Source organism: Balaenoptera musculus, chromosome X (assembly GCF_009873245.2).
Source record: "Balaenoptera musculus isolate JJ_BM4_2016_0621 chromosome X, mBalMus1.pri.v3, whole genome shotgun sequence".
NCBI classification, from domain to species: domain Eukaryota; kingdom Metazoa; phylum Chordata; class Mammalia; order Artiodactyla; family Balaenopteridae; genus Balaenoptera; species Balaenoptera musculus.
In genome coordinates this window covers 6907632-6929073 of record NC_045806.1, presented here as the reverse complement: position 1 = coordinate 6929073, position 21442 = coordinate 6907632, and the positions used below count along the sequence as shown (strand labels likewise).

General features: G+C 48.1%; 1 protein-coding gene across 7 annotated transcripts in view; it reads right to left on the bottom strand.

The window, feature by feature from the left end:
- Positions 1–9777, bottom strand: part of SHROOM2 (shroom family member 2) — a 139069-nt gene extending 129292 nt beyond the window's left edge. For 6 of the 7 annotated variants that reach the window (XM_036839239.1, XM_036839240.1, XM_036839243.1 and 3 more), the window contains exon 1: positions 9452–9777. In XM_036839239.1, the coding sequence (XP_036695134.1) occupies positions 9452–9616 (165 nt within the window). In that variant the 5' untranslated portion in view covers positions 9617–9777. The remainder of the gene's footprint in view (positions 1–9451) is intronic. The other variant, XM_036839244.1, reaches the window with a different exon arrangement.
- Between the last annotated feature and the right edge of the window lie 11665 nt (positions 9778–21442).

The window sequence follows — 21442 nt, the reverse complement described above, 5'->3', positions numbered from 1 at the left end:
CAGAGCAGGAGGCAGAGATGACCACTGTCACGTCGCCGAGCAAAGCAGGGCTCCTCTAAACTGGCAAACCTCGCACCAACGTTCAAATCTGCCCTACACCAGAAACTTATGTTCAGTAGAGGAAAACATTACTATCTGAAGGGATGTGACCAGCCCAAAAGAAACAAGCGAAGCTATGGCCTTAAAGGAGTCCCCAGGGAAGCAGCCTGGCTAGATCACTCACCCACGTGCACCAGCCTCCAAAAAGCATTGTGGTCACCCACTCTTACATACCTGCAGACGGCAAGGACGAACTGAGCCTCCAACAGAAGCCAAACAAACACACAAAAAGCAGCGGAGCTCAGAAACGGAATCTACACAGCAAGAAGACATTTTTTAAAACCAGTCTAATATTCTCAAAGATATGAAAGAAGAACCATGAAACAAGATCAGTATGGTATCAAAAAGGAACATTCGAGAACAACACTAACAAAACAAACAGACAAACAAAAAACAAACAACTTTGGAAATAAAAAAAACCCAAAAGCACATATTTAAAACTCAATGGAAGGATTGGAAGATAAGGCTGTACAAAATCTCCCGAGAAGAACAAAAATAGAGAGAAAAGAAAAATAAGACAGAAAAAATTAGAGTTGGTCAAAAGGACTAAGAAACAGAAAGCTTTGGGACCTCCCTGGTGGCGCAGTGGTTAAGAATCCGTTTGCCCATGCAGAGGACACGGGTTCCAGCCCTGGTCCGGAAGATCCCACATGCCGCGGAGCGACTAAGTCCGTGTGCCGCAGATACTGAGCCTGCGCTCTAGAGCCCACGAGCCACAACTACTGAGCCCACGTGCCACAGCTACTGAAGCAAACGTGCCTAGACCCCGTGCTCCGCAACAAGAGAAGCCACTGCAATGAGAAGCCCGTGCACTGCAACAAAGAGTAGTCCCCGCTCGCCGCAACTAGAGAAAAGCCCGCATGCAGCAACGAAGACCCAATGCAGCCAAAAATAAAAATAAATTAATTAAATTAAAAAAAGAAAAGAAACAGAAAGCTCTGTTGTCTCCCCAGCAATACTGTACACCAGTGGAGATCAGAACACCACCTGCAAAGAAAGTGCCGAGGGAAAACCGTCTCCAACTCAGACTTCCACACCCAACAATCCATTTACTGTCAAGGTAAAATAATGACATTCTCAGGCAGAGAAGGTCTCAAAAGACGACCCCCTGTGTGTCTGAATATAGTAAAAGATTTTTTGCACCTGGGGAAGATGCAGCGGATGAATCAACGATATGCACATAGAAAATTATTTCAAAGACACAAAGCCTATCCTTACCCTTGGTGATGATGAAAACTTGTGCAGGAGAAATAATCATAGTTTGTACCACCAGGCTCAGCAGTGTTGGCACTGGCATTCAAAATAACATACACACCGAAAACTGCTAACCAAGTGGTTCTCAAAGGGGGCAATTTATTTTTTTATTATTTTGCAAATGCTATAACATTTTATTCTGTCAATTATGAGATGAAAAACAAATTTTAAAAATAAATTTTGTCTTTAACTTTTTCTACATATTTGCAGGAGGCTTTACCATTTATTTTTATTTTTTTTATATTCATATTAATTTTTTTTTCTGACATCCTCATTGGAGTACAATTGCTCCACAATGGTGTGCCGGCCCCTGCTGTACAACAAAGCGAATCAGCCACCGGCATACACACGTCCCCACGTCTCCTCCCTCTTGCGTCTCCCTCCCTCCCACCCTCCCTATCCCACCCCTCCAGGTGGTCACAAAGCACCGAGCTGATCTCCCCGCGCCACGCGGCCGCCCCCCACCAGCCATCTTCCCCATCCATTCATCTGTCGATGGACACCCAGGATGCCCCCGGGTCCTGGCCACCGCAAAGAACGCCGCAATGAACACCGTGGCACGTGACTCTCCCCCGAACCATGGTCGTCTCAGCGCACAGGGGTATTTTTTTTTTAATTTTATTTTTTTTATTGAAGTAGAGTTGATTTACAATGCGTGCCAATCTCTGCTGTACAGCAAAATGACCCAGTTCTACACATAGAGACGTTCTTTTTTTAATATTCTTTTCCATAATTGCTTACCACAGGATACTGAATACAGTTTCCTGTGCTCTACAGCAGGACCTTGTTGTGTGTCCATCCTACATATAATAGTTTTCATCTGCTCACTCCAAACTCCCAGTTCAAAGGGGGCGACCTCTGTCCCCCAGTGGACATCTGGCAACGTCTGGAGACGTTTCTGAGCATCTCAGCTACAGGAGATGGAGGAGTCTGTACTGGCCTCTAGCGGGTGGAGGTCAGGGCCGCTGCTCGCCATCCCACAGGGCACAGGACGGCCCCCCGCGGCAAAGAACTATTCGGCCCCAAACGTCAGCGGTGCTAAGGTTGAAAAAACCCTTTTCTAACCAAAATTATTATGTAGTTACATTGGGAGTACGGGGGCTCAAGGTATGTGTCTGGGTAGTTGGTGTGGAAAAAAAGACTACATCCCAAGCTTCCACAGTGGGAAGTCCACAGTTATCCCAAAACGGAACAATGAAAGTAGCAGCCACATAGAATACAGGCAAATGCCCAAAGAAATCAGCTAAAAAGTTTCAATAGCTTCTCTAGGGACGAGGAAATGACATGGGGAGCTGCTGGTATGATAACAAGCCCTGCAGAACTATTTGCTTATTTCAACAGCGCAAGAGCCACTTTGATAAAAATAAAAACAAAACTCAAAAAGATACACTAACGTTTTGTGTCTTTCCTCCCTTGAATAAGTACAAGGTTGCCTTTAGAGCCCACACAATCTACCCTGCCTGGGTTCTTGTCGGCCTTCACCATTTGCCTTTGATCTGAAAGTCTTGGTCACCTTTGGCCAAAAGGAAGACAATCGCAACCCTTCCCAGGCCATGTAGAGCACTGTTCTTCCAGATCCATCCAACAGAGGCTGCAGACATTGCCTCCAACTTCACACCCAGGAGATTTTAGAAAAACAGCCCAGGTTAAAAAAAAGAAAAAAAAGTTACTTCTGCTTTGCAATTCAGAACATCCTGGCTTTTCAGAACAACCTTATTTGTTCGAACCTAAAATAAAGTTAGTCCAATTATTTTTTAACCATAGCCTACCGTCGTCCTTCTACTAAGATAAGTTCCCCCGAAGAGAGGCCTTAACATTCACACTGGTGAAGGAAGCAGGCCCCACCTACCACAGGGCCATGCAAATATCCACTCCAGCAAGGTAACAGGAGAACAGTTCTTCCAGAATGCACCCTCCCTCTGTTGAACACTGGCAAGGTTTTAAAAAGACCAAAAGAGCAATATGCAACCCTGAGGGCTTTCAAAACCCTTCGTGTGGGTGGAAATTGCAGCTTGCAAGAGTGCGGCTTGCATAATTTCTCATCAAAGGATGGCCCCCATGCCTGACTGCAGTGCATGAAAAGTAAAAGAGGTAAGACTGAATAAAAAGTCTGTTCAGCCTTTAAGTCCTTAAATTATCTCACTGACTGTTTACACTGCGCCCAGTGTACAAGAAGAAAAGCTCCCCAGAGCCCCGAAGAAATCCTCAAATCCAGGTTTATTTGCATGCTGACACAAAACAACTTTGGCAAGAGGACAGCTCCAAAATGCCTTCCAAATAGAAAAGCCAGCCCTTTCCAAGCTGGGAGCCCAGTTTCTTTGGCCGAGAAATAGAAAGGTGAATTAAGAAATCCCAGCTCGTTAGGACAAGGTGAAAACGGCTATTTTTATGAGCCTTTCATTCTCATTCTCTTCTACATTTAGCTCTCGGGCAAACTTGTTTTCTTCTTTTCAAAAGATGAATGTTAGGACATGTTATGAAGCACTCATAACTGAACCCAGGAAAGGCAAAATCCACCACGATGCAGAAGTGTGATGCACAGCTTAAGGTTATAGCTTTTCACACTGTGGAAGCCTCTGGATTTATAGATGTGAGCCCTGCTGAATTAATTTCTAGGAGAGGGAGAAGCCCCCACCCATCGCACCTCAAAGCTCCAGCACCAGAGCTCGGGATGGGACTTGGGTCTCTCTGCCAGACTTCCCACCCCTGCACCCAAAACACCTCCGCAGGACCAGGGCTAAGAACTAACAGGACCCAGCGAGGCACAGGCTGGGACACGGGAGTAAAGATATATCTGAATGCCAGCCGGCAAGGCAGGTCTTGCCTTTCCACCAACTGGAAAGGTGTTTCAGCACAGGAAAGAAAACTCACCCTTCTTTTTTTTTTTTTTTTTAAACCGTACTATTAATTTTTAAATACAAATGAGTCTCTGGCATTACACTCCTCCCAACAATCATTAAGCTGCAGCTGGCCTCAAAGACGCTGGGATCTCACAGTGCCCAGGAGTTGCCTCGGCCATAACAGTACCCACAGCACCTGGGTCTGCCGAGGAGGGGTGCCCAGCCCTCACCCACCCACCATTTATTTCTATGGAGCCCTGGGAGAGTGGCAGTGGTCCCTAGATGGGTGCTGACATGGGATTGTGCTTCAACACCGACATCGAGCAAAACCCAGAGAGGCTGAGATCCATCGGTTCCTGATCCACAGCTGAATTCAACAGACCCCCCCCCTTTTTCACAGCCTTCAGTGGTAACTGATAAAGAACTTGGCTCTTGGGGGTAAATATAAGGACGTGCAGACAACCACTTGTCCTGACCAGGGTTGCCAGGTCACCAACGACCGTGACTCAGCACAGCCCATGAAACGGAGCCCCTTTCAGACCACCGCAGAAGGTACCTCCCACCCCCAACCAACAGCTAGTCTCTGCCCCAAGCCTCCGCCATCAGGAGCTCTAACGGCTGACACAGGACATTTGCCACCTGGGTGTGTGGGCCAACCCCCCAAAAACGTGCCCTTGCTTCCCCTCCACCCCGCCTTCAGCATGCAAACCAAGAAGGACATTTAAGGACACAGTCTGGCATCCAGTGAAACGCCGAACGGTCCGAAGGCTCCTGAGAGGGTGCGTCAGGCTGGGCACCCCCAGCCCCAGCTCTCCCGCACCACCCCCCAGGACGGCCCTGGTCCCCAAAGGCAGCCTGAAAATCAACGGGTTCCCAAAGGAGCCGCCCGTGGGACCAGGCCAGGCCCAAATTACTGTCTTCTTTGGAGCTCCTGGCTAAGGCTCTGGCATTCTTGGCGGGAAGGGGTGGGGAGGACCTAAGAAATGGTGAAAAGGACGGGCAGGGGCTTCATTCCCTCCCCGGTTAACAAACATGCCTGAGGCCGAAGGGGGCTCTGCTGACACCCAGCTGGCCCACTTAAGGCTTCCTAACGAGTCCCCAAGGGCCCTTCTGGAATTCTAGGCCCTCCAGTGACACGTTAGAAATCAGGCCCTACCCACCCCCATGGAACTTTTACACTTGCTGAGCTGATGGGGAGAGAAAGTGCCACGCAGACAGCAGGACCACGTACAACATCGCACCTACTTACACAGCTCCTGAGAGGTCCCGCATCGAAGCACAGTCTCGGAAACACTAACAAGTCAAAGTCTTTGGAGTTTCCTAAGGCAGGGACATTATTTCTGCTCCCTCTCCGACAGCAGTATGAAAAGCTGGGGTTTTGTGTATCTTCCAGCCCTGGTAATACGTCAAGCTACAAGTCAGTGTCAGTGTAACGAATGGTTACAAATCTGGTTGCCACCTTGCTGGGGGACTTTATGTGTGCACTTTGAATTCCAAGAATGCCACTCCCGGGAAGTCAGTATCCCTTTAACTTCAAACCCGACCCAGAGAAAAGGCAGTCCTCACCGAGCAGCCCCGCTGAATGCCCATGAAACACAGCACTCGGGAGTTCCTGCTTCCATTTCCTTTTTCCAGATACAAAAATGCAGATGAAGCAAGTATTTGTTTGAGTTTTACTGTGTAAATAAAGCCTATTATCAGGGCCAGCGCTTAGGAAGAAAACAGCCTTCCCCGCCAAAGCTAGCTATGCCAGGGGCCTCCGAGTATCTTCAAAAAGAAGAATTAAGCACAAGCGTTCAAAGCTAAAATCCTTTCAAAGCAAAAGTGATATACAGTTACTCTAGCGAGGGTGATTTGTGCCCAGGAGACATCTGGCAATGTCTGCAGACTTTTCTGGTTGTTGCACCTGGGGGGTGGTGCCAGTGGGCAAAGCCCAGGGCTGCTGCTAGACACCCTACAATGCATAGGACAGCGCCACCGCCCCCAGCAAAGAAACATCCAGCCCAGAACATCGGTAGTGCCAAGGTTGAAAAACTCTCACAGGATGTGACAAAGTTACTGAATATGGCATCGCAAGTGATTCCAGACAACAGCAGATGGCACCAAGTGGAGAGAAAGCAGAGACATGCAGGGTCAAGATCTGGTCCTGAGGACCCTTCTCAAGACTTGCCAGCTTTGTGACCTCAGGGCACACCACTGAACCCTCCTTGGCCTTAGCTGTTTCATCTATAAAATGGGCTACTGAAACTCCATCAAGGGACTTCCCTGGTAGTGCAGTGGTTAAGAATCCGCCTGCCAATGCAGGGTACACAGGTTCGAGCCCTGGTCCGGGAAGATCCCACATGCCACGGAGCAACTAAGCCTGTGCGCCGCAACTACTGAGCCTGCGCTCTAGAGCCCGCGAGCCACAACTACTGAGCCCACGAGCCACAACTACTTAAGCCCAGGCGCCTAGAGCCCGTGCTCTGCAACAAGAGAAGCCACCGCGATGAGAAGCCCGCACACCGCAATGAAGAGTAGCCCCCGCTCGCCACAACTAGAGAAAGCCCGTGGGCAGCAACGAACACCCAACGCAGCCATCAATCAATCAATCAATCAATCAATCAATAAACTCCATCAGGAGATCAGGGATTGAACCAGCCTTGTTCTTGGCATCACTTCCAGTTCTAAGATGTACACTCCTATGAGGCTTTCAACTGAGACACTCATCATCATAAACAGAGTGTGTCCTCTTACACTGGATCAAGCTTCTTCCAAATCAGATTCTGTTAGAAATGAGCTGTATAATATCCCAGGGCTCTAATATGTAACTATTTAATTACAAGGTTTTTTAAATGCAAAAAAAAAAAACTATTAGAAGGCCTATTATTTAATGAGCCCTAGAGAGTTTTCAGTAGCTACTGGGAAAAGAAGATTCAAAGCTTGGATTAATCTAAATTCTGGAGGTGGAACAAATTTCCCCAGTCTCCAACACAACAGTCTATTTCCATTTTTTAAGTGATTATAATGGACACGCTTTCCTTTATCCTTCTGTAATAATGTGACAGTAAATTACCAGCTGTTGGATTGTAAGCAAGCATCAGTGATGACTTAATCCAGGAGAAAAGACAAGTAGGTGAAATACTGCCACCACCATGCAATACAATGTGTGGTTAAGGAATATATACATGCATGTGTGAGCACACGTGTGTGCATGTGTACACAAGTGTGAGTGGAAATTTGTCACAGATGTCCCCAACTGTCCTGAATCCTCTCCATCCTAAGCAAAGAAACCACAAATCTCCAGTCACAGTAAAGCACCCATAAAAACCAAGCAGCACTTTAAGGGAGGGACATACTAGCATCTCAGATAAGACTCATAAGCAGTTTTATTTCTGCAAAATCCTGAAGCACGATCTGGAAAGGCAGGGCGTGTACACCGCTACCAGCCTAGCCCCCTCCCCCCCTACCCACACACCTTAGCAACTACCGTGACAGCCAACCCAGGGGCCAAATCAGGAGCAGACTGCCTGCCTCCTGTGCCCTGAATAGGCCCTGGTGTGTGTCCATGGGTTTTACTGTCCACCTCCTTCAGTTTCTACAACAGGGTCCTCTTGCACAGGGAGAAGAGAAACCACTATGAATGCACGGGGTTTTTTAAAACTTGAGGTACAGAGAAAGGAGGAGGTCCCCTTCTCCAGCTTCCGGTAAAACAACTGAATTTTAGAGTTTAAGTCCAGCTTTCTTACACTGCATAAGCCCAAAAAGCAACATGTCATCTTAAATAATGTTTTACGGCTTACTCCATCTGCTGTAAAGACACGTCCGAGGAAGACAGGTTGAATCGCGCGCGCACGCGCGTATTCTTTTTTAAAAGAATCTCTAGAAATGATAAAAGTCTGAGTAATTTACCTGATACCTTTTTAACTTTTACCATCAGAAATGCCCGGCAAAACTTTTATTATTGAAAAGGCACAGGCTACTATGCCTTAATGCACGTATATGCAGGAAATGCCTGTCCTGCACAACGTGTACACTCTATGCCTGCTCCGCCACATACATTCTTCCAAAGAATCCAACTCATTAATGGGTTGCACATGGGTGAAACTTATAACAACAAGGACAGCCTCCTTCCCCGGTTCCACATAAATTCAGTGCACGTCTCCCCTCAAAGTCTCTAGTTTTATAAATATAAAAATGAGCGAAAATAAAGATCAGAGAAGTTTAGTGTCTCATTTACTATCCAGACAACAAAGCCACACCGCCTCCCAAATTCAATCCGGTGGGGTGGGTTAGGAGTCACTTTAGTTCTTCCTGCTGTGGTGAAGCAGCAAAGCAGAGAAAACCAGTAAGTCACCTTCAAACGCTACTAGGAGCCAAGAATTTTTGCATTTTAAAGGGAACTTTGTCCCCAGGAATGGCGCGGCCCAGACCTTCCGAGAGAAACTGACCAATAGACACTTTTAACCAGAAGAAAACAGGACGACTGGTTTGCTGTTTGTGTGCTTTTACAGCTTTATACAGGTTCGGCTGGTAAGTTTCAAGATGGGTTTTCTGTTTTGAGACAAGAGAATTCAAAGTTCTAAAGTAACCCCTACACACACACACACACACACACACACACACACATTAGAAACTTATATTTGGGGGCTCAAATCCCACTTTTATAAAGGACGCTGAAAAGTTTCAATTTGTTTTTGCAGGTATCCAGAGCGCCGTGGGTCTAGGGCTGGAAGCGAAAGTCAATAAATATTGATGGGCTTTTGGGAATCGAGAAGCTAGGCTGGCGGCAGCTGCTAGTCTGGGCTTCCTAGCGATAACGGGTGCAGGTCCAAGGGGTGCAGAAACAAGGACCTAGACAGGCAAACACAGGTGGGGACGTCTCTGTGCACCCCCGGCACGTAGGAATGTCCCTCCCCGACCTCTGGGTAGGCCCACAGGTGCAGGCCGGCGCAGGCGAGGCCGGGAGTGACAGGGGACCCTGCCAGGCCCTTTCCCGGAGGGGGAGGGGAGGGGACCCGGAACAGGAGCCATTGAAACTGCGCGGCGCTGGGAGCCAGCAGGACCGGGAAACAACGCAGAGGGGCCAAGGTGGCGCCCGGACCACACACCTATGCGAGTCCTACTACCCACGTCCTCGCAGGTGACCCAGGCGGACGCGCGTCCCAGGCCCGGGGGCGCGAACCGGACACCCCCTCCAGCGCTCCTACCCCCCGACGAGTCCCTCGGCCCCAGGCCACCTCCCGGCTGTCACCGTGCGTGTCCCGCGCCCTCCGTACCTTCGTGATAACCAGCGGCTCGCCGTGCTCGCGGCCGCCCTTCAGGGTGAAGCCCCAAGGGGCGCCGCCGCTCAGCTGCACCTCCACTAGGCGCCCGCCATCGGCCGCCCGCGCCTCGGCCTCTGCCAGGCGCTCTGGCCGCGCGCGGGGCTCTGCGCCCTCCATGGCGCGGGGCGCGGAGGCGGCGCGGCCGCTCAGGCCCCCAGGGCCGCCCGACCTGCGCCCATGCACTCCGGGGAGCCCCGGCCGGCCGAGGGCGAGGGAGGCTCCCGGCGCCCCCGCCGCCGCCGGCCACTGGCAAACTTGCGCTGCAACTTGGGAGGAAAGTACCGGCCCCGGACAGGGAGGGAGCCGGGAGGACGCGCGGCGCGGCGCGCGGGGGAGGGCGGGCCCCGGAGGGGGCGGGCCCGCGGGGAGGGGGCGGGGAGCGGCGGGGAGCGGCGAGGTCCGGCGCGCGCTCGGGGGCTCGCGCCGCTCGGGGGGCAGGGGGCGGGGCGAGCGCTCGGGCTCCCGCGAGTTGCCCGGAGGGTGGGGGGAAGAGGCGCGCCGACCGGGACCCCCGCGGCCGCCGGTGGTGGGAGGGGCGGGGAGAGGCGCGGGGGTCGGTGGCGCGCGTGCCCGGGGCTCCCCAAGTCGCCCCGAGGCTGGGAGCGCGCTCAGGACCTCGCTCCGCCAGCCGAGTGCAGTGTGCTGGGGGCCGGGGCCAGAGCTCACGCTCGGGGCGCGCGCAGGCCTGGGGGGCGGGGTGGGGGGCGCGCGCTCGGGGTGAGGGGCGCGACCCGCGAGGCCAGAGGACGGGCGGGGGCTCGAGGTCCGGGGCCTCCTCCTCGTCTCGGGCGCCGGGCGGCCCTCGGAGGCTCGGGACACGTCCGCCCGCTGCTCGGGTGGCCGAGGCGCGGCAGGTGAGGCGGCGGAAGCGCCCGCGCGGGGCGGGCCGGGGCGAGGCGGGCCCGGCGGCGGCCGGAGCCCCCGGCGCCCTCCATCTTGGAGCGCGCGGCCGGCTGGCGCCCCCGCCTTTGTTCGCGCGGACCGCGGGCGGCGGGCGGCCGCGCAGGTGAGGCCGGGCGCGCCGCGGGGGTCCCCGCCGCCGTCTCGCGCCCACCCGCGTGCCGGCCGCCTGTCCCCGCGCCGGCCCACTGTGCCCCCAGCGCAGGGCAGCGGGATGGCGGGCCCCTGGAGCCCTTTGCGCGCGCCCGCATTGTCCGGCGGTGCAGCCCAGATACCGAGGGGCCGGTGTTGGGTCGTTCTGTAGTTACAGCTCAGGAAGTCTTTGCGTTCAAACCCTGCTCTCCCTTTGGTACAATTGTGCCCAGAGGACTTGACGTATTAGGTATATGACTGTTCTGTAGCTGGGCGCTGGGGAACACCTGGTTCCTCGAAGACGCTTCATCCAGGTGATGATGCAGGAAGCAGGTGGCAAGGACAAGCCAGGAGAGCGCAGAACAGAGAGAGTCAGGGGGTCCCTGAGTCCTTGTCCGGGATCTGCCGCTGTAGAGCCAGGACGAGGAATCTCCGCAGCGGTCCCAGTGTCTTTCGCGGTCAAGAGAGAGATTTGCATTCTCTGGTTCTGTGGCTGATCTGTTGCATCTTATCCGGGTAATTGAAGAAAGAGGGCAAGCTCCTCTGGGCACCGGTCATGGCGCTGGGCACGGGTTACTGCCTCATAAATAACTCCAAGCTGCAGTGTCCAGAATGCCTCTAGTTAGAAGAATGAGGTGACTTTTCGTTTGTAAATGGAGACTTGAAAGGAGTCTCCTTTCAGTCTCCTGTAAAAATCCATCTCAAGTATACCTTTGCTGTGGTGGTCACATTAAATTGCACAGGACTAAATACACACACGCCTATATATAGGCTTGGTGGATTGTATCCATTTTTTTAAAATAAATTTATTTATTTATTTATTTTTGGCTGCGTCCGGTGTTCATTGCTGTGCACGGGCTTTCTCTAGTTGTGGCGAGCAGGGGCTACTCTTCCTTGTGGTGCCGGCTTCTCATTGCGGTGGCTTCTCTTGTTGCGGAGCACAGAGTCTAGGCACGCGGGCTCGGTAGTTTGCGCACGGGCTTAGTTGCTCTGCGGCATGTGGGATCTTCCCGGACGAGGGCTCGAACCCGTGTCCCCTAAACTGGCAGGCGGATTCTTAACCACTGGGCCACCAGGGAAGCCCAGATTGTATCATGTTGATATCCCGGTTGTGATAGTATGCTATCATTTTCCAGGATGATCCCATTGGGAGAGGCGGGGTACAGGATACAAAGGAGGTCCCTGTATTATTTCTTACAACTACATGTGAATCTATAATTATCTCTAAATAAAAAGTTTAATTTAAAAAGTGGTTGGGGGGAACTTCCCTGGTGGTCCAGTGGTTAAGACTCCGTGCTTCCAATGCAGGGGGCACAGGTTCAATCCCTGGTCAGGAAACCAAGATCCCACATGCTCTGAGGCTTGGCCAAAAATAAATAAGTAAATTAAAGGGGAAAAAAAGTGGATGGAGGGAATTCCCTGGCGGTCCAGTGGTTAAGACTCCACACTTTCACTGCGAAGGGCCCCGGATCAATCCCTGGTCTGGGAACTAAGACCCCGAAAGCCTCACGGCATGGCCTAAATAAATTAAATTAAAAGTGGATGGAAAAAATTAATAAAAAGGGGATGGATGTGATCAACCAAAAGTTAAAGGATCAGATAAATGCACCTAGAGTTTATGCACGTCCCCTATCCCAAAACATGCTGCCCCCTGCTAAAGCTGGTATTGACAAAAATCTCAGTTTAAATCTCAGATCTTAACCTGGGGCTGAAATATTCAGACCATTAGATTCACTAAAGCACAAAATCACTGTCTTCATAAATCACAGCTGAAGTCATCTTTAACATTTTATGTTCACTGTATAATCATTGTCAGATCCCCCATCTGCCACTTGAAAGTGTTATACTGTCATTCCTTGAACTTAGGTGTAAATTTACCTTCACCCTTACTAAACATCATTCTGCTGAGTTTTTTTTTTTTTTTTTATCTTCACATTAGGCATCCCTTCCAACTTAGCATCATCTGACTATTTATAAAGCTGTCTATATTGACATTAATAAACACGATGAAAGGGACAGCACCCCGCCGTGTGTGGCCTGCTGTGAGATAGATGCTCTCCTCTCAGCCCCTCATAAATCTTTCATCAACATTCTTGGGATTACACAGTTGAGCACATCTGCCTGTGGTCCTGTCACACCTAAACTTCTGTATCATGTCTGACATATTATGACAAGATTGTCAATCTTGTGAAATTATCACTGTCTTGTGAATGAAAGGCATAGTCCCAATTTATCAACCTTGCACCCCTTTTGAAAGAATTCAGTATGGCATTGAACCAGTGTGGACTTCTAGTGGTGACAGCTTTCTTTTCTAGGAACTCACAACTCAGCCAGAATTTCCGAGAGTAGAGTATGTTTGTCAGCATATAGCTTTTTTTCTTCTGGAAAGCCCAGGGCACATTTGTTCTGTGTAGCTTCTCACTTCTTGGACGTTCATCTTCACTGCTCAGAACATGAGGCTGAGCATATACCCTCTGGACCCAAGGAGCATCCTCTGAACATCCTCACCTAGGCGTTCAGTAGCCTCGGGTGTGTGTGTGCCACCTTTTCAAGTCTGAGGCTTCTTTCCTTTGATAGAGAGGAAATAGGTGAAATGAAAGTGAGTTCTGCTTTCACTTGATCAACAGTCAATGAGTTATTCAACCAAGGGCAAATGGAACCAACTTTCAGAGATTTAATCAATAGCTAATCTTGGACTTCCCTGGTGGCGCAGTGGTTAAGAATCCGCCTGCCAATGCAGGGGACATGGGTTCGAGCCCTGTGCCGGGAAGATCCCACATGCCGCGCAGCAACTGGGCCTGTGCGCCACAACTACTGAGCCTGCACTCTAGAGCCCGCAAGCCACAACTACTGAGCGCTTGTGCCACAACTACTGAAGCCCACGTACCTAGAGCCCGTGCTCCAACAAGAGAAGCCACCGCAATGAGAAGCCCACGCACCACAACAAAGAGTAGCCCCAGCTCGCCGCAACTAGAGAAAGCCCGCGTGCAGCAGCGAAGACCCAACACAGCCAAAAATAAATAAATAAAATAAATAAATTTATTTAAAAAAATAGCTAGTCCTCTCTATGAAACAGAGCTCAAATTATTTTAGTTTTCTGTTCTAACAGGAGATTTATAATTATAAAATATAATGGAGGATGGAGTTCCAGAATTTTGCTTTTACCTTTCACACTGTAGGGTCAAGTACCTTTCAGTTAGTAAGATCAGGCTTTCTGAAACACCTTTCAGTGGGGTATTTTTTAAAAGGCAGGTTTAGCCATTTCCTACCTGACTCACAGTGTACCTGAGTTGGGGTCCCTATGATTAAGACTGGTAGAGGGTCAGTCAAGATCAGGGAGCACAGGTATGGTGGCAGTTAGAGGAAAACTTTGACACAATGACTTTGCCCTTAGTCACCAATGTTTGTCATCTTATTCTTGATTCCTACAAGCTATTATTACAAACACTGGAATTTAGCTGCAGATCTTAGATAAAGCTGAGTCTGTACAACCCAGCAACCACTTCCCCCCTCTCACCTTACAAGGATTTTACCCTGGATCTTGTTATTAGTTGGAATATTTACAGATCTCTAGGGGGGAGAGACTTCCTCTTTCTGTGCAGGGGACAGGAGGAGAGACCACTGGGTCTCTCCATGTGCCTGGCACCATGATAGTATTTGTGGCCCCTATCTTTGAAGTTTGCATCCTAGGGCCCAGCAATTATAGCTGCAAACAAAGCAGCCACAGCAGCTAAGAAACAGTGACTATCATTCACGGAGAGCCTGCTGTGTGCCAAGCATGTTATTCAGATGGACTCAGGTCCTCTCAGCAGATTTTCTCAGGGCATGCATCAGCCCATTTTACAGAGGAAGAAACTGAGACTCATCGGGGTTAAATAACGTGACTGAGGTCACTGAGCCCAGGTCCCCGTGAAGGACTCACACTCTTCCACTCACTGGAACCAGCACCAGCTCCAGTACCAGAGGGCAGTTCTCACTGAGCGAGTGAGCTGACTTCCTTCTGTAAGATATTGATACTTAGGCATATGACCACCTTTTGAGATTCCCTTGATCTTCAAATGCCAATCACCAAACAGGCTGAAACATTCCATGGGGAAGCTTTGCCCATAAAACTAGATTCTTGCTTAGGTCTGTGTGAGTCCCAATTCCTTTATCTTTAGGACATGTTCTTTAAACTGTTATATATGTGAAGGGCCAAGTTTCCTGCTGGCAACTAGAAGGGACTAAATAAATGGTGCTTAAAAAAATGCACACACATATATATATAACAATACCTAACTATGCAAACCAGGAGTACTTAAAAAGAGAGTACTTAGCTGAAGCTACTATTGTAAAAGTTTTTATTATGTTTTTTTTTTTGGCTGTGCCGCGTGGCTTGTGGGATCTTAGTTCCCGAACAACGGGTCGAACCCAGGCCCTGGCAGTGAATGCTCTAAGTCCTAACCACTGGACCACCAGGGAAATCCTAAACGTTTTTATATTTTAAAGTACATTTTTAGAAAGCCATTGGCTATTTTGCAGTTTTTGTTTTTTTTTTAATGAAGTAGCCAAAGATATACAGACAGCTCATGGAGCTCAATATCAAAAACACAAACAACCCAAGTCAAAAATGGGCAGAAGACCTAAATAGACATTTCACCAGTGAAGACATACAGATGGCCAACAGGCACATGAAAGATGCTCAACATCACTAATTATTAGAGAAATGCAAATCAAAACTACAATGAGGTATCACCTCACACAGGTCAGAATGGCCATCATCAAAAAATCTACAAACAATAAATGCTCAGCTCGGTGCTCTGTGATGACCTAGATGGGGGGGGGGAGGGGGAGGGAGGTCCAAGAGAGAGAGGATATAGGTATCCATATAGCTGATTCACTTCATGGTACAGCAGAAACTAACACAACATTGTAAAGCAATTTTACTCCAATAAAAAATAAATTAAAAAAATAAAGTAGCCAATGAGCATCTATTTCTTGAGCCCTTTTTACTTGTCCAACACCAGGGAGGGCTTGCGAAGGAATGTAAAGGATGCCGGAAGTATGAAACATTAACTGTGTCTGTGAAGGAAAAAAATCATGAACCACCCTGAAACAATGAGAGCACAATTACAGGCAAAACATCTTTTAGATGCAAAAGTTTCAGCAGGAAAGAAATCCAAGTAGAGAAGAGAAGGGAAAAAAAGGATGAACAAAACCATAGGTGAAATTTTGAAAAAGAATTTCATCTTTTACCGTGGAAATTTCAAGCAGACACAAAAATAGACCTCTTTTGTTTCATCCCTGCCCACTTTTTTTTCCCTGAAGTATTTCAAAGCACATCCAGGAGGGAGTGACTGAGCTACTATCTTGCCAGCTGAGAGGAAGTAGGGGACGTTTCATCAGGTGGGGACCCCACGAGCAAAGGAATGTTCTCTATTGTAAATGAGCACAGAAAGTCCCCAATCCTGTTCATTCTGAATCTATCTGAGCCTCCACGCCCCACTCCTAGGGCTGGTGTGTATACTGGGAGTTGGGGGCTGTCAAAAACAACTCCTGGGTTTCTGGCTGAAGTTACTTGAGTTGAGCAGCTGATACATGGAATCTGGGGCAGAAGAACAAGTGAAGAGAGCACTAATGACTTTCATTTGGGCAGGTTGAATCTGAGATGCTTTCGGGGATGTTGTGTTAGTTTCCTAGGGCTGTCCTAACAAAGTATCATAAACTAGTTAAAACAAGAGAAATGCATTCCCTTTGGGAGGCCTGAAGTCTGGAATCAAGGTGTCACGAGGGCCAATACCCCGTATGGAGGCTCTGGGGGAGAATCTGTTCCTCGCCCCTTCCAGCTTCTGGTGGCTGCGGGCGTTTCCTTGTCATTGCCCTAAAAGGCCCACCTAGAGAATCAAGGATCATCTCTTCATCTCAAAATCCTTACTTTAATCACATCTGCAAAGACCCTTTTTCCAAATAAGGTAACATTTGCAGGTTCCAGAGATTAGGACCTGTCATCTTTGGGGAACATTAGTTGGCTTACCGCAGATATGGAAACCACTCTAAGGTGTTCTAGACAATGAATGGGACTTTTCCTGTTAGTGTGGGAAAAGCCTGGCTAAAGGCCCGCAGCTTGCTGGTGGTTCTAAGTGCTCTCTTGAGGACCAGCAGAACAGGCTAGCTATTTGCTGACTTCAGGTGGTGCTTGGGGAAGCCTGGTCCCACCCTCAAGCCAAGTGAGGACTGCTCCGAGGGAAGCCCTCATAAAGATTCGGGATACCCGGGACTTCCCTGGTGGTCCAGTGGCTGAGACTCTGCGCTCCCAATGCACGGGGCCAGAGTTTGATCCCTGGTCAGGAAGCTGGATCCCACATGCCACAGCTAAAGATCCCATGTGCCGCAACTAAGACCCGGTGCAGCCAAATAAATAAATATTAAAAAAAAAAAAGATTTGGGATACCTACGGGCAGAAGACCTAAATAGACATTTGTTCAAAGGAGACATACAGATGACCAACAGGCACATGAAAAGTTGCTCAACATCGCTGATTATTAGAGAAATGCAAATCAAAACCACAATGAGGTATCACCTCACACCAGTCAGAATGGCCAGCATCAAAAAGTCTACAAACTATAAATGCTGGAGAGGGTGTGGAGAAAAGGGAACCCTTGTACACTGTTGGTAGGAATGTAAATTGGTTCAGTCACTGTGGAAAACAGCTCAGAAAACTAAAAATAGAGTTACCATGTGATCCAGCAATCCCACTCCTGGGTATATATCCAAAAAACCCAAAAACACTAATTTGAAAAGATACATGTGCCCCATTGTTCATAGGAGCACTATTTACAATAGCCAAGACATGGAAGCAACCTAAGTGTCCATCAACAGACGAATGGATAAAGAAGATGTGGCGTGTATATATATATATATATATATATATATATATATATATATATATATATATATATATATATATATATATTACAATGGAATATTACTCAGCCATAAAAAAGAATGAAGTAATGCCGTTTGCAGCAACATGGATGGACCTAGAGATTATCATACTAAATGAAGTAAGTCAGACAAAGAAAGACAAATATCATACGATATCACTTACATGTGGAATCTAAAAAATAATACAAATGAATCTATATACAAAACAGAAACAGTCTCACAGACGTAGAAAACTATGGTTACCAGAGGGGAAAGGGAGGGTAGGAGGGATAAAGTAGGAGTTTGGGATTAACAGCTACAAACAACTATACATAAAACAGATAAACAACAGGGACCTAGTGTATAGCACAGGAAACTATATTCAATATCTTGTAATAACCTATAATGGAAAATAATCTGAAATATATATATATATATCTGAATCACTTGGCTGTACACGTGAAATTACCACAATATTGTAAATCAACTATATTGCAATTAAAAAAAAAAAAAAGATTTGGGATACCTACAAAAGAGACACTGGCATCTCTTTCTCAGGTTGTATTGCATGGAATAGCACTGATTGCTTTTGGGCTCTCTGGGCCCACGGGAGCAGAGGGGCCGAGACAGCATCACAGCAAGCGGGCTGAGCGCTGGGTTGACTCCCCAGGTACACTTGAAAATGTCACTTCAGTGGACCTAGAGATTGTCATACTGAATGAAGTTAGTCAGACAAAGACAAATACCATATGATATCACTTAAATGTGGAATCTAAAATATGATACAAATGAACTTATTTACAAAACAGAAGTAGAGTCACAGATGTAGAGAACAAGCTTATGGTTACCAGGGGAGAAAAGGGGGTGAGGGATAAATTGGGAGATTGGGATTGACATACACACACTAAAATAGATAACTAATAAGGACCTACTGCATAGCACAGGGAACTCTACTCAATACTCTTTAATAACCTATGTGGGAAAATAATCTGAAAAAGAATGGATATATGTAGATGTATAACTGATTCACTTTGCTGTACAGCAGAAACTAACACAACATTGTAAATCAACTGTACTCCAATAAAAATTAATTTAAAAAAATAAGAAGAAGAAAAAGAAAATGACGTCTCTTCATAGCAAACCATTCTGAAATTCAGTGGCTTAAAACCACAAACTCAGGCCTAATCCAGGTTTACTGCTCAGGTTAATGGTGTCCCATTCCCTGTGATCCCAGGAAAGATTCTGAATGGTGGTGACTTCTTTGCCAGAGACAGAACACTTTTCCCTGGGGAATGAGTAGAGGGGGTGTGAGTCATCTGCTGTCACTGCCTTCTTGAGTTCTAATCGGGGACCCAAGTTCTCAGTGGCTGTCCTAGGCATGCTGGGTCTAGGATTAGTTCTCTCTCCCCAGGGTCTCCGGTGGGGTCCTCTGCTTTACGAAGAAAAGCCCAGGGCTTTCAGAGAGACCAAGAGCTCAACCTCTGTTTCAACATTCAAAGTTAGGGAGACTTGAGGGAGGGGTGAGGGGACGAAGGGCAGAATAAAAAGCAGCCCCCTGCCTGGGCCATGTCCACCACCCACCCCTGAGTGACCCTCAGCTGAGGTCAGGGGCCAGAGATCAAAGCTCTGCTCCAGGGGGCCGGGCTCGGGGCTCCTGAGAGAACAGGAGTTGTGAGGCCAGCCTGGCAGCCTTACCTTCATCTGGAGAATTATATTTGGGGAACATCTTTCTCAAATCTTGAACGCCTTCTGGGACCCAGCCTGCTTGTAACTTGGGGATAGTGGTGCCAACGAAATCGCAGCATAAAAATGCGACACCTGGGTTCTAGTGAAAACCAGCCCAAGCAATTTCCAAGCAGCAAAAAAATGATTCTAGGGACTTCCCTGGAGGTCCAGTGATTGAGACTCTGCGCTTCCAGTGCTGGGGGCCCCGGTTCAATCCCTGGTCGGGGAACTAACATCCCACATGCCGTGCGGAGCAGCCAAAAAGGAAAAAAAGAAAAAGATTCTACACACGTGAGATTTCAGTGAGAGGTCCTTGAACGAACTGATTTTCCCAAATGCAGGATGAACTTTCTGCTTCTTCACGATGATATCATTTGAGTGATTATGGAATGAATGCCTTTCTAGCTTCAAGCGCCACAGTCTGAGGGGAAAAAAACAACAGAGGTACTTATAAGAGGTTCTCAGAGAAGGCACGATGGACTTGAATTTCTAACAAAGTCCGCGGGTGATGCGGCGCCAGTCGGCGAGAGCACACCGTGAGGAGCACGGAATTAAACGACAGCCAGGAGAGTCCGGACGCTGTGGGAGCTCGATAACGTTCAGCCCGTTCCGCCTCTCCCTCCCAGCACAACCTCAACCGTACACACGAGGAGAAAGGGACCGGCCATCTGTGCATCCTCAGAGCTGAAACGATTCGGGGGCTGCGGGGGAAGGAGGGGCCCTGAAGACGGAAGCCGCTGCTGCTTTGGTGTTGGAGGGCTACTGACTCGGATGCTGGAAATTCCTTCACTGACTGCTGGCCAAAATATGTGTTTCAATTGAATCTATTTGACTGAACTTCAAGGAATGTAGAAGTATTTGACTAGCAGTAGAAATAACAGGAAGTAACGGAGGCAGGCTTTCCGAAGAAAAGTGGTAGAATTTCTACTACAATGTAGAGATTTCTTCCGGGCACACAGAGCAAGTTTCTAAAAATTTAATTGATTTATGATAATTCTTTACCTTTGCATCCTTAGACTTGTAGGAGGCCTGCAGGCACCATCGTGTGATGGGCTTTTATTTATTTTATTTCTTTATTTTATTTTTATTTATTTTTTTGATAGGTAAGAATTGGATTGATTTAGAGAAAAACTCCACAGACAGAGTGTGGAGCACCTCAGAAGGTGAGATAGGCCGTGATTGGCTTTTAAAACGATAAAATTTTTTAAATTTTAGAATAATTTTAGGTTGGGACTTCCCTGGCGGTCCAGTGGTTAAGATTCTGCGCTTCCACCGCAAGGGGAGAGGGTTCAATCCCTGGTCCAGGAGCTAAGATCCCACATGCCGTGCGGCATGGCCAGAAAAAATAATAATTTTAGGTTTACAGAAAAGTTGCAAAGATAATACACAGAAAACTTGCATACCCTTTACCTGATTTCCCTGAATACAGCGTTCATAACTATGGTTCTTCTGTCTAGACGAAGAAATTAACATCATTACCTTATGAGTAACTCAACTTCCGACTTTATTTGGATTTCCCGTTTGTGTGCTGATGCCCCAGGATCCCTTGCTGCACTTAGTTGTCACGTCTCCTTAGCCTCCTCTGGCCTGTTTCTCCACCTCTCCCTGTTTTCCGTGGCATGGACAATTTTAAGCGGGTCTGATCACATATTTCATAGAATGTCCCCCAGTGTGGCCTTGTCTGACATTCTTCTCACGACCAGACTGGGTTGTGGATTTCGGGAGGAACACGCAGAAGTGATGCAGCGCCCTCACTGCATCCCGTCAGGGGGTACTTGACATCCACATGCTTGTCACTGGTGACACTCACCTTGACCTCTAGGGCAAGGTAGTGACTGCCAGGTTTCTCACTACAAAGTTACAGGGAAAATTTTCCTTTTCCTGACTCTTTTAACATCATTATGATTCAAAAGTGTTCTGTGGGAAATCACTTTGATTCAATGGTAGCCACCAAGTTCATAACTGGCTAGGCTATCCCTGAGACCAGATTAAGATGCTGCAATCACAACATTAAGACAATTTAAAGCACTGAGAGAAAGGGTGGCCAGGATAGGTGTCACCAGTGATGGCCAATTGAAAAGCTCACTAATGTTCGGAGACTTCTTGGTCTCATGTGTTTCATGAGCTACTTGTTTCTTCGCAGAGTTTCTCGTATTTTCTAAAGCAGAATCAAATACTCTTTAAAAATCTAGTAACCACACCTTACAAAAGCCCATACAGGGAATTCCCTGGCGGTCCAGTGGTTGGTGCTCTAGGCTGTCACTGCCGAGGGCCTGGGTTCGA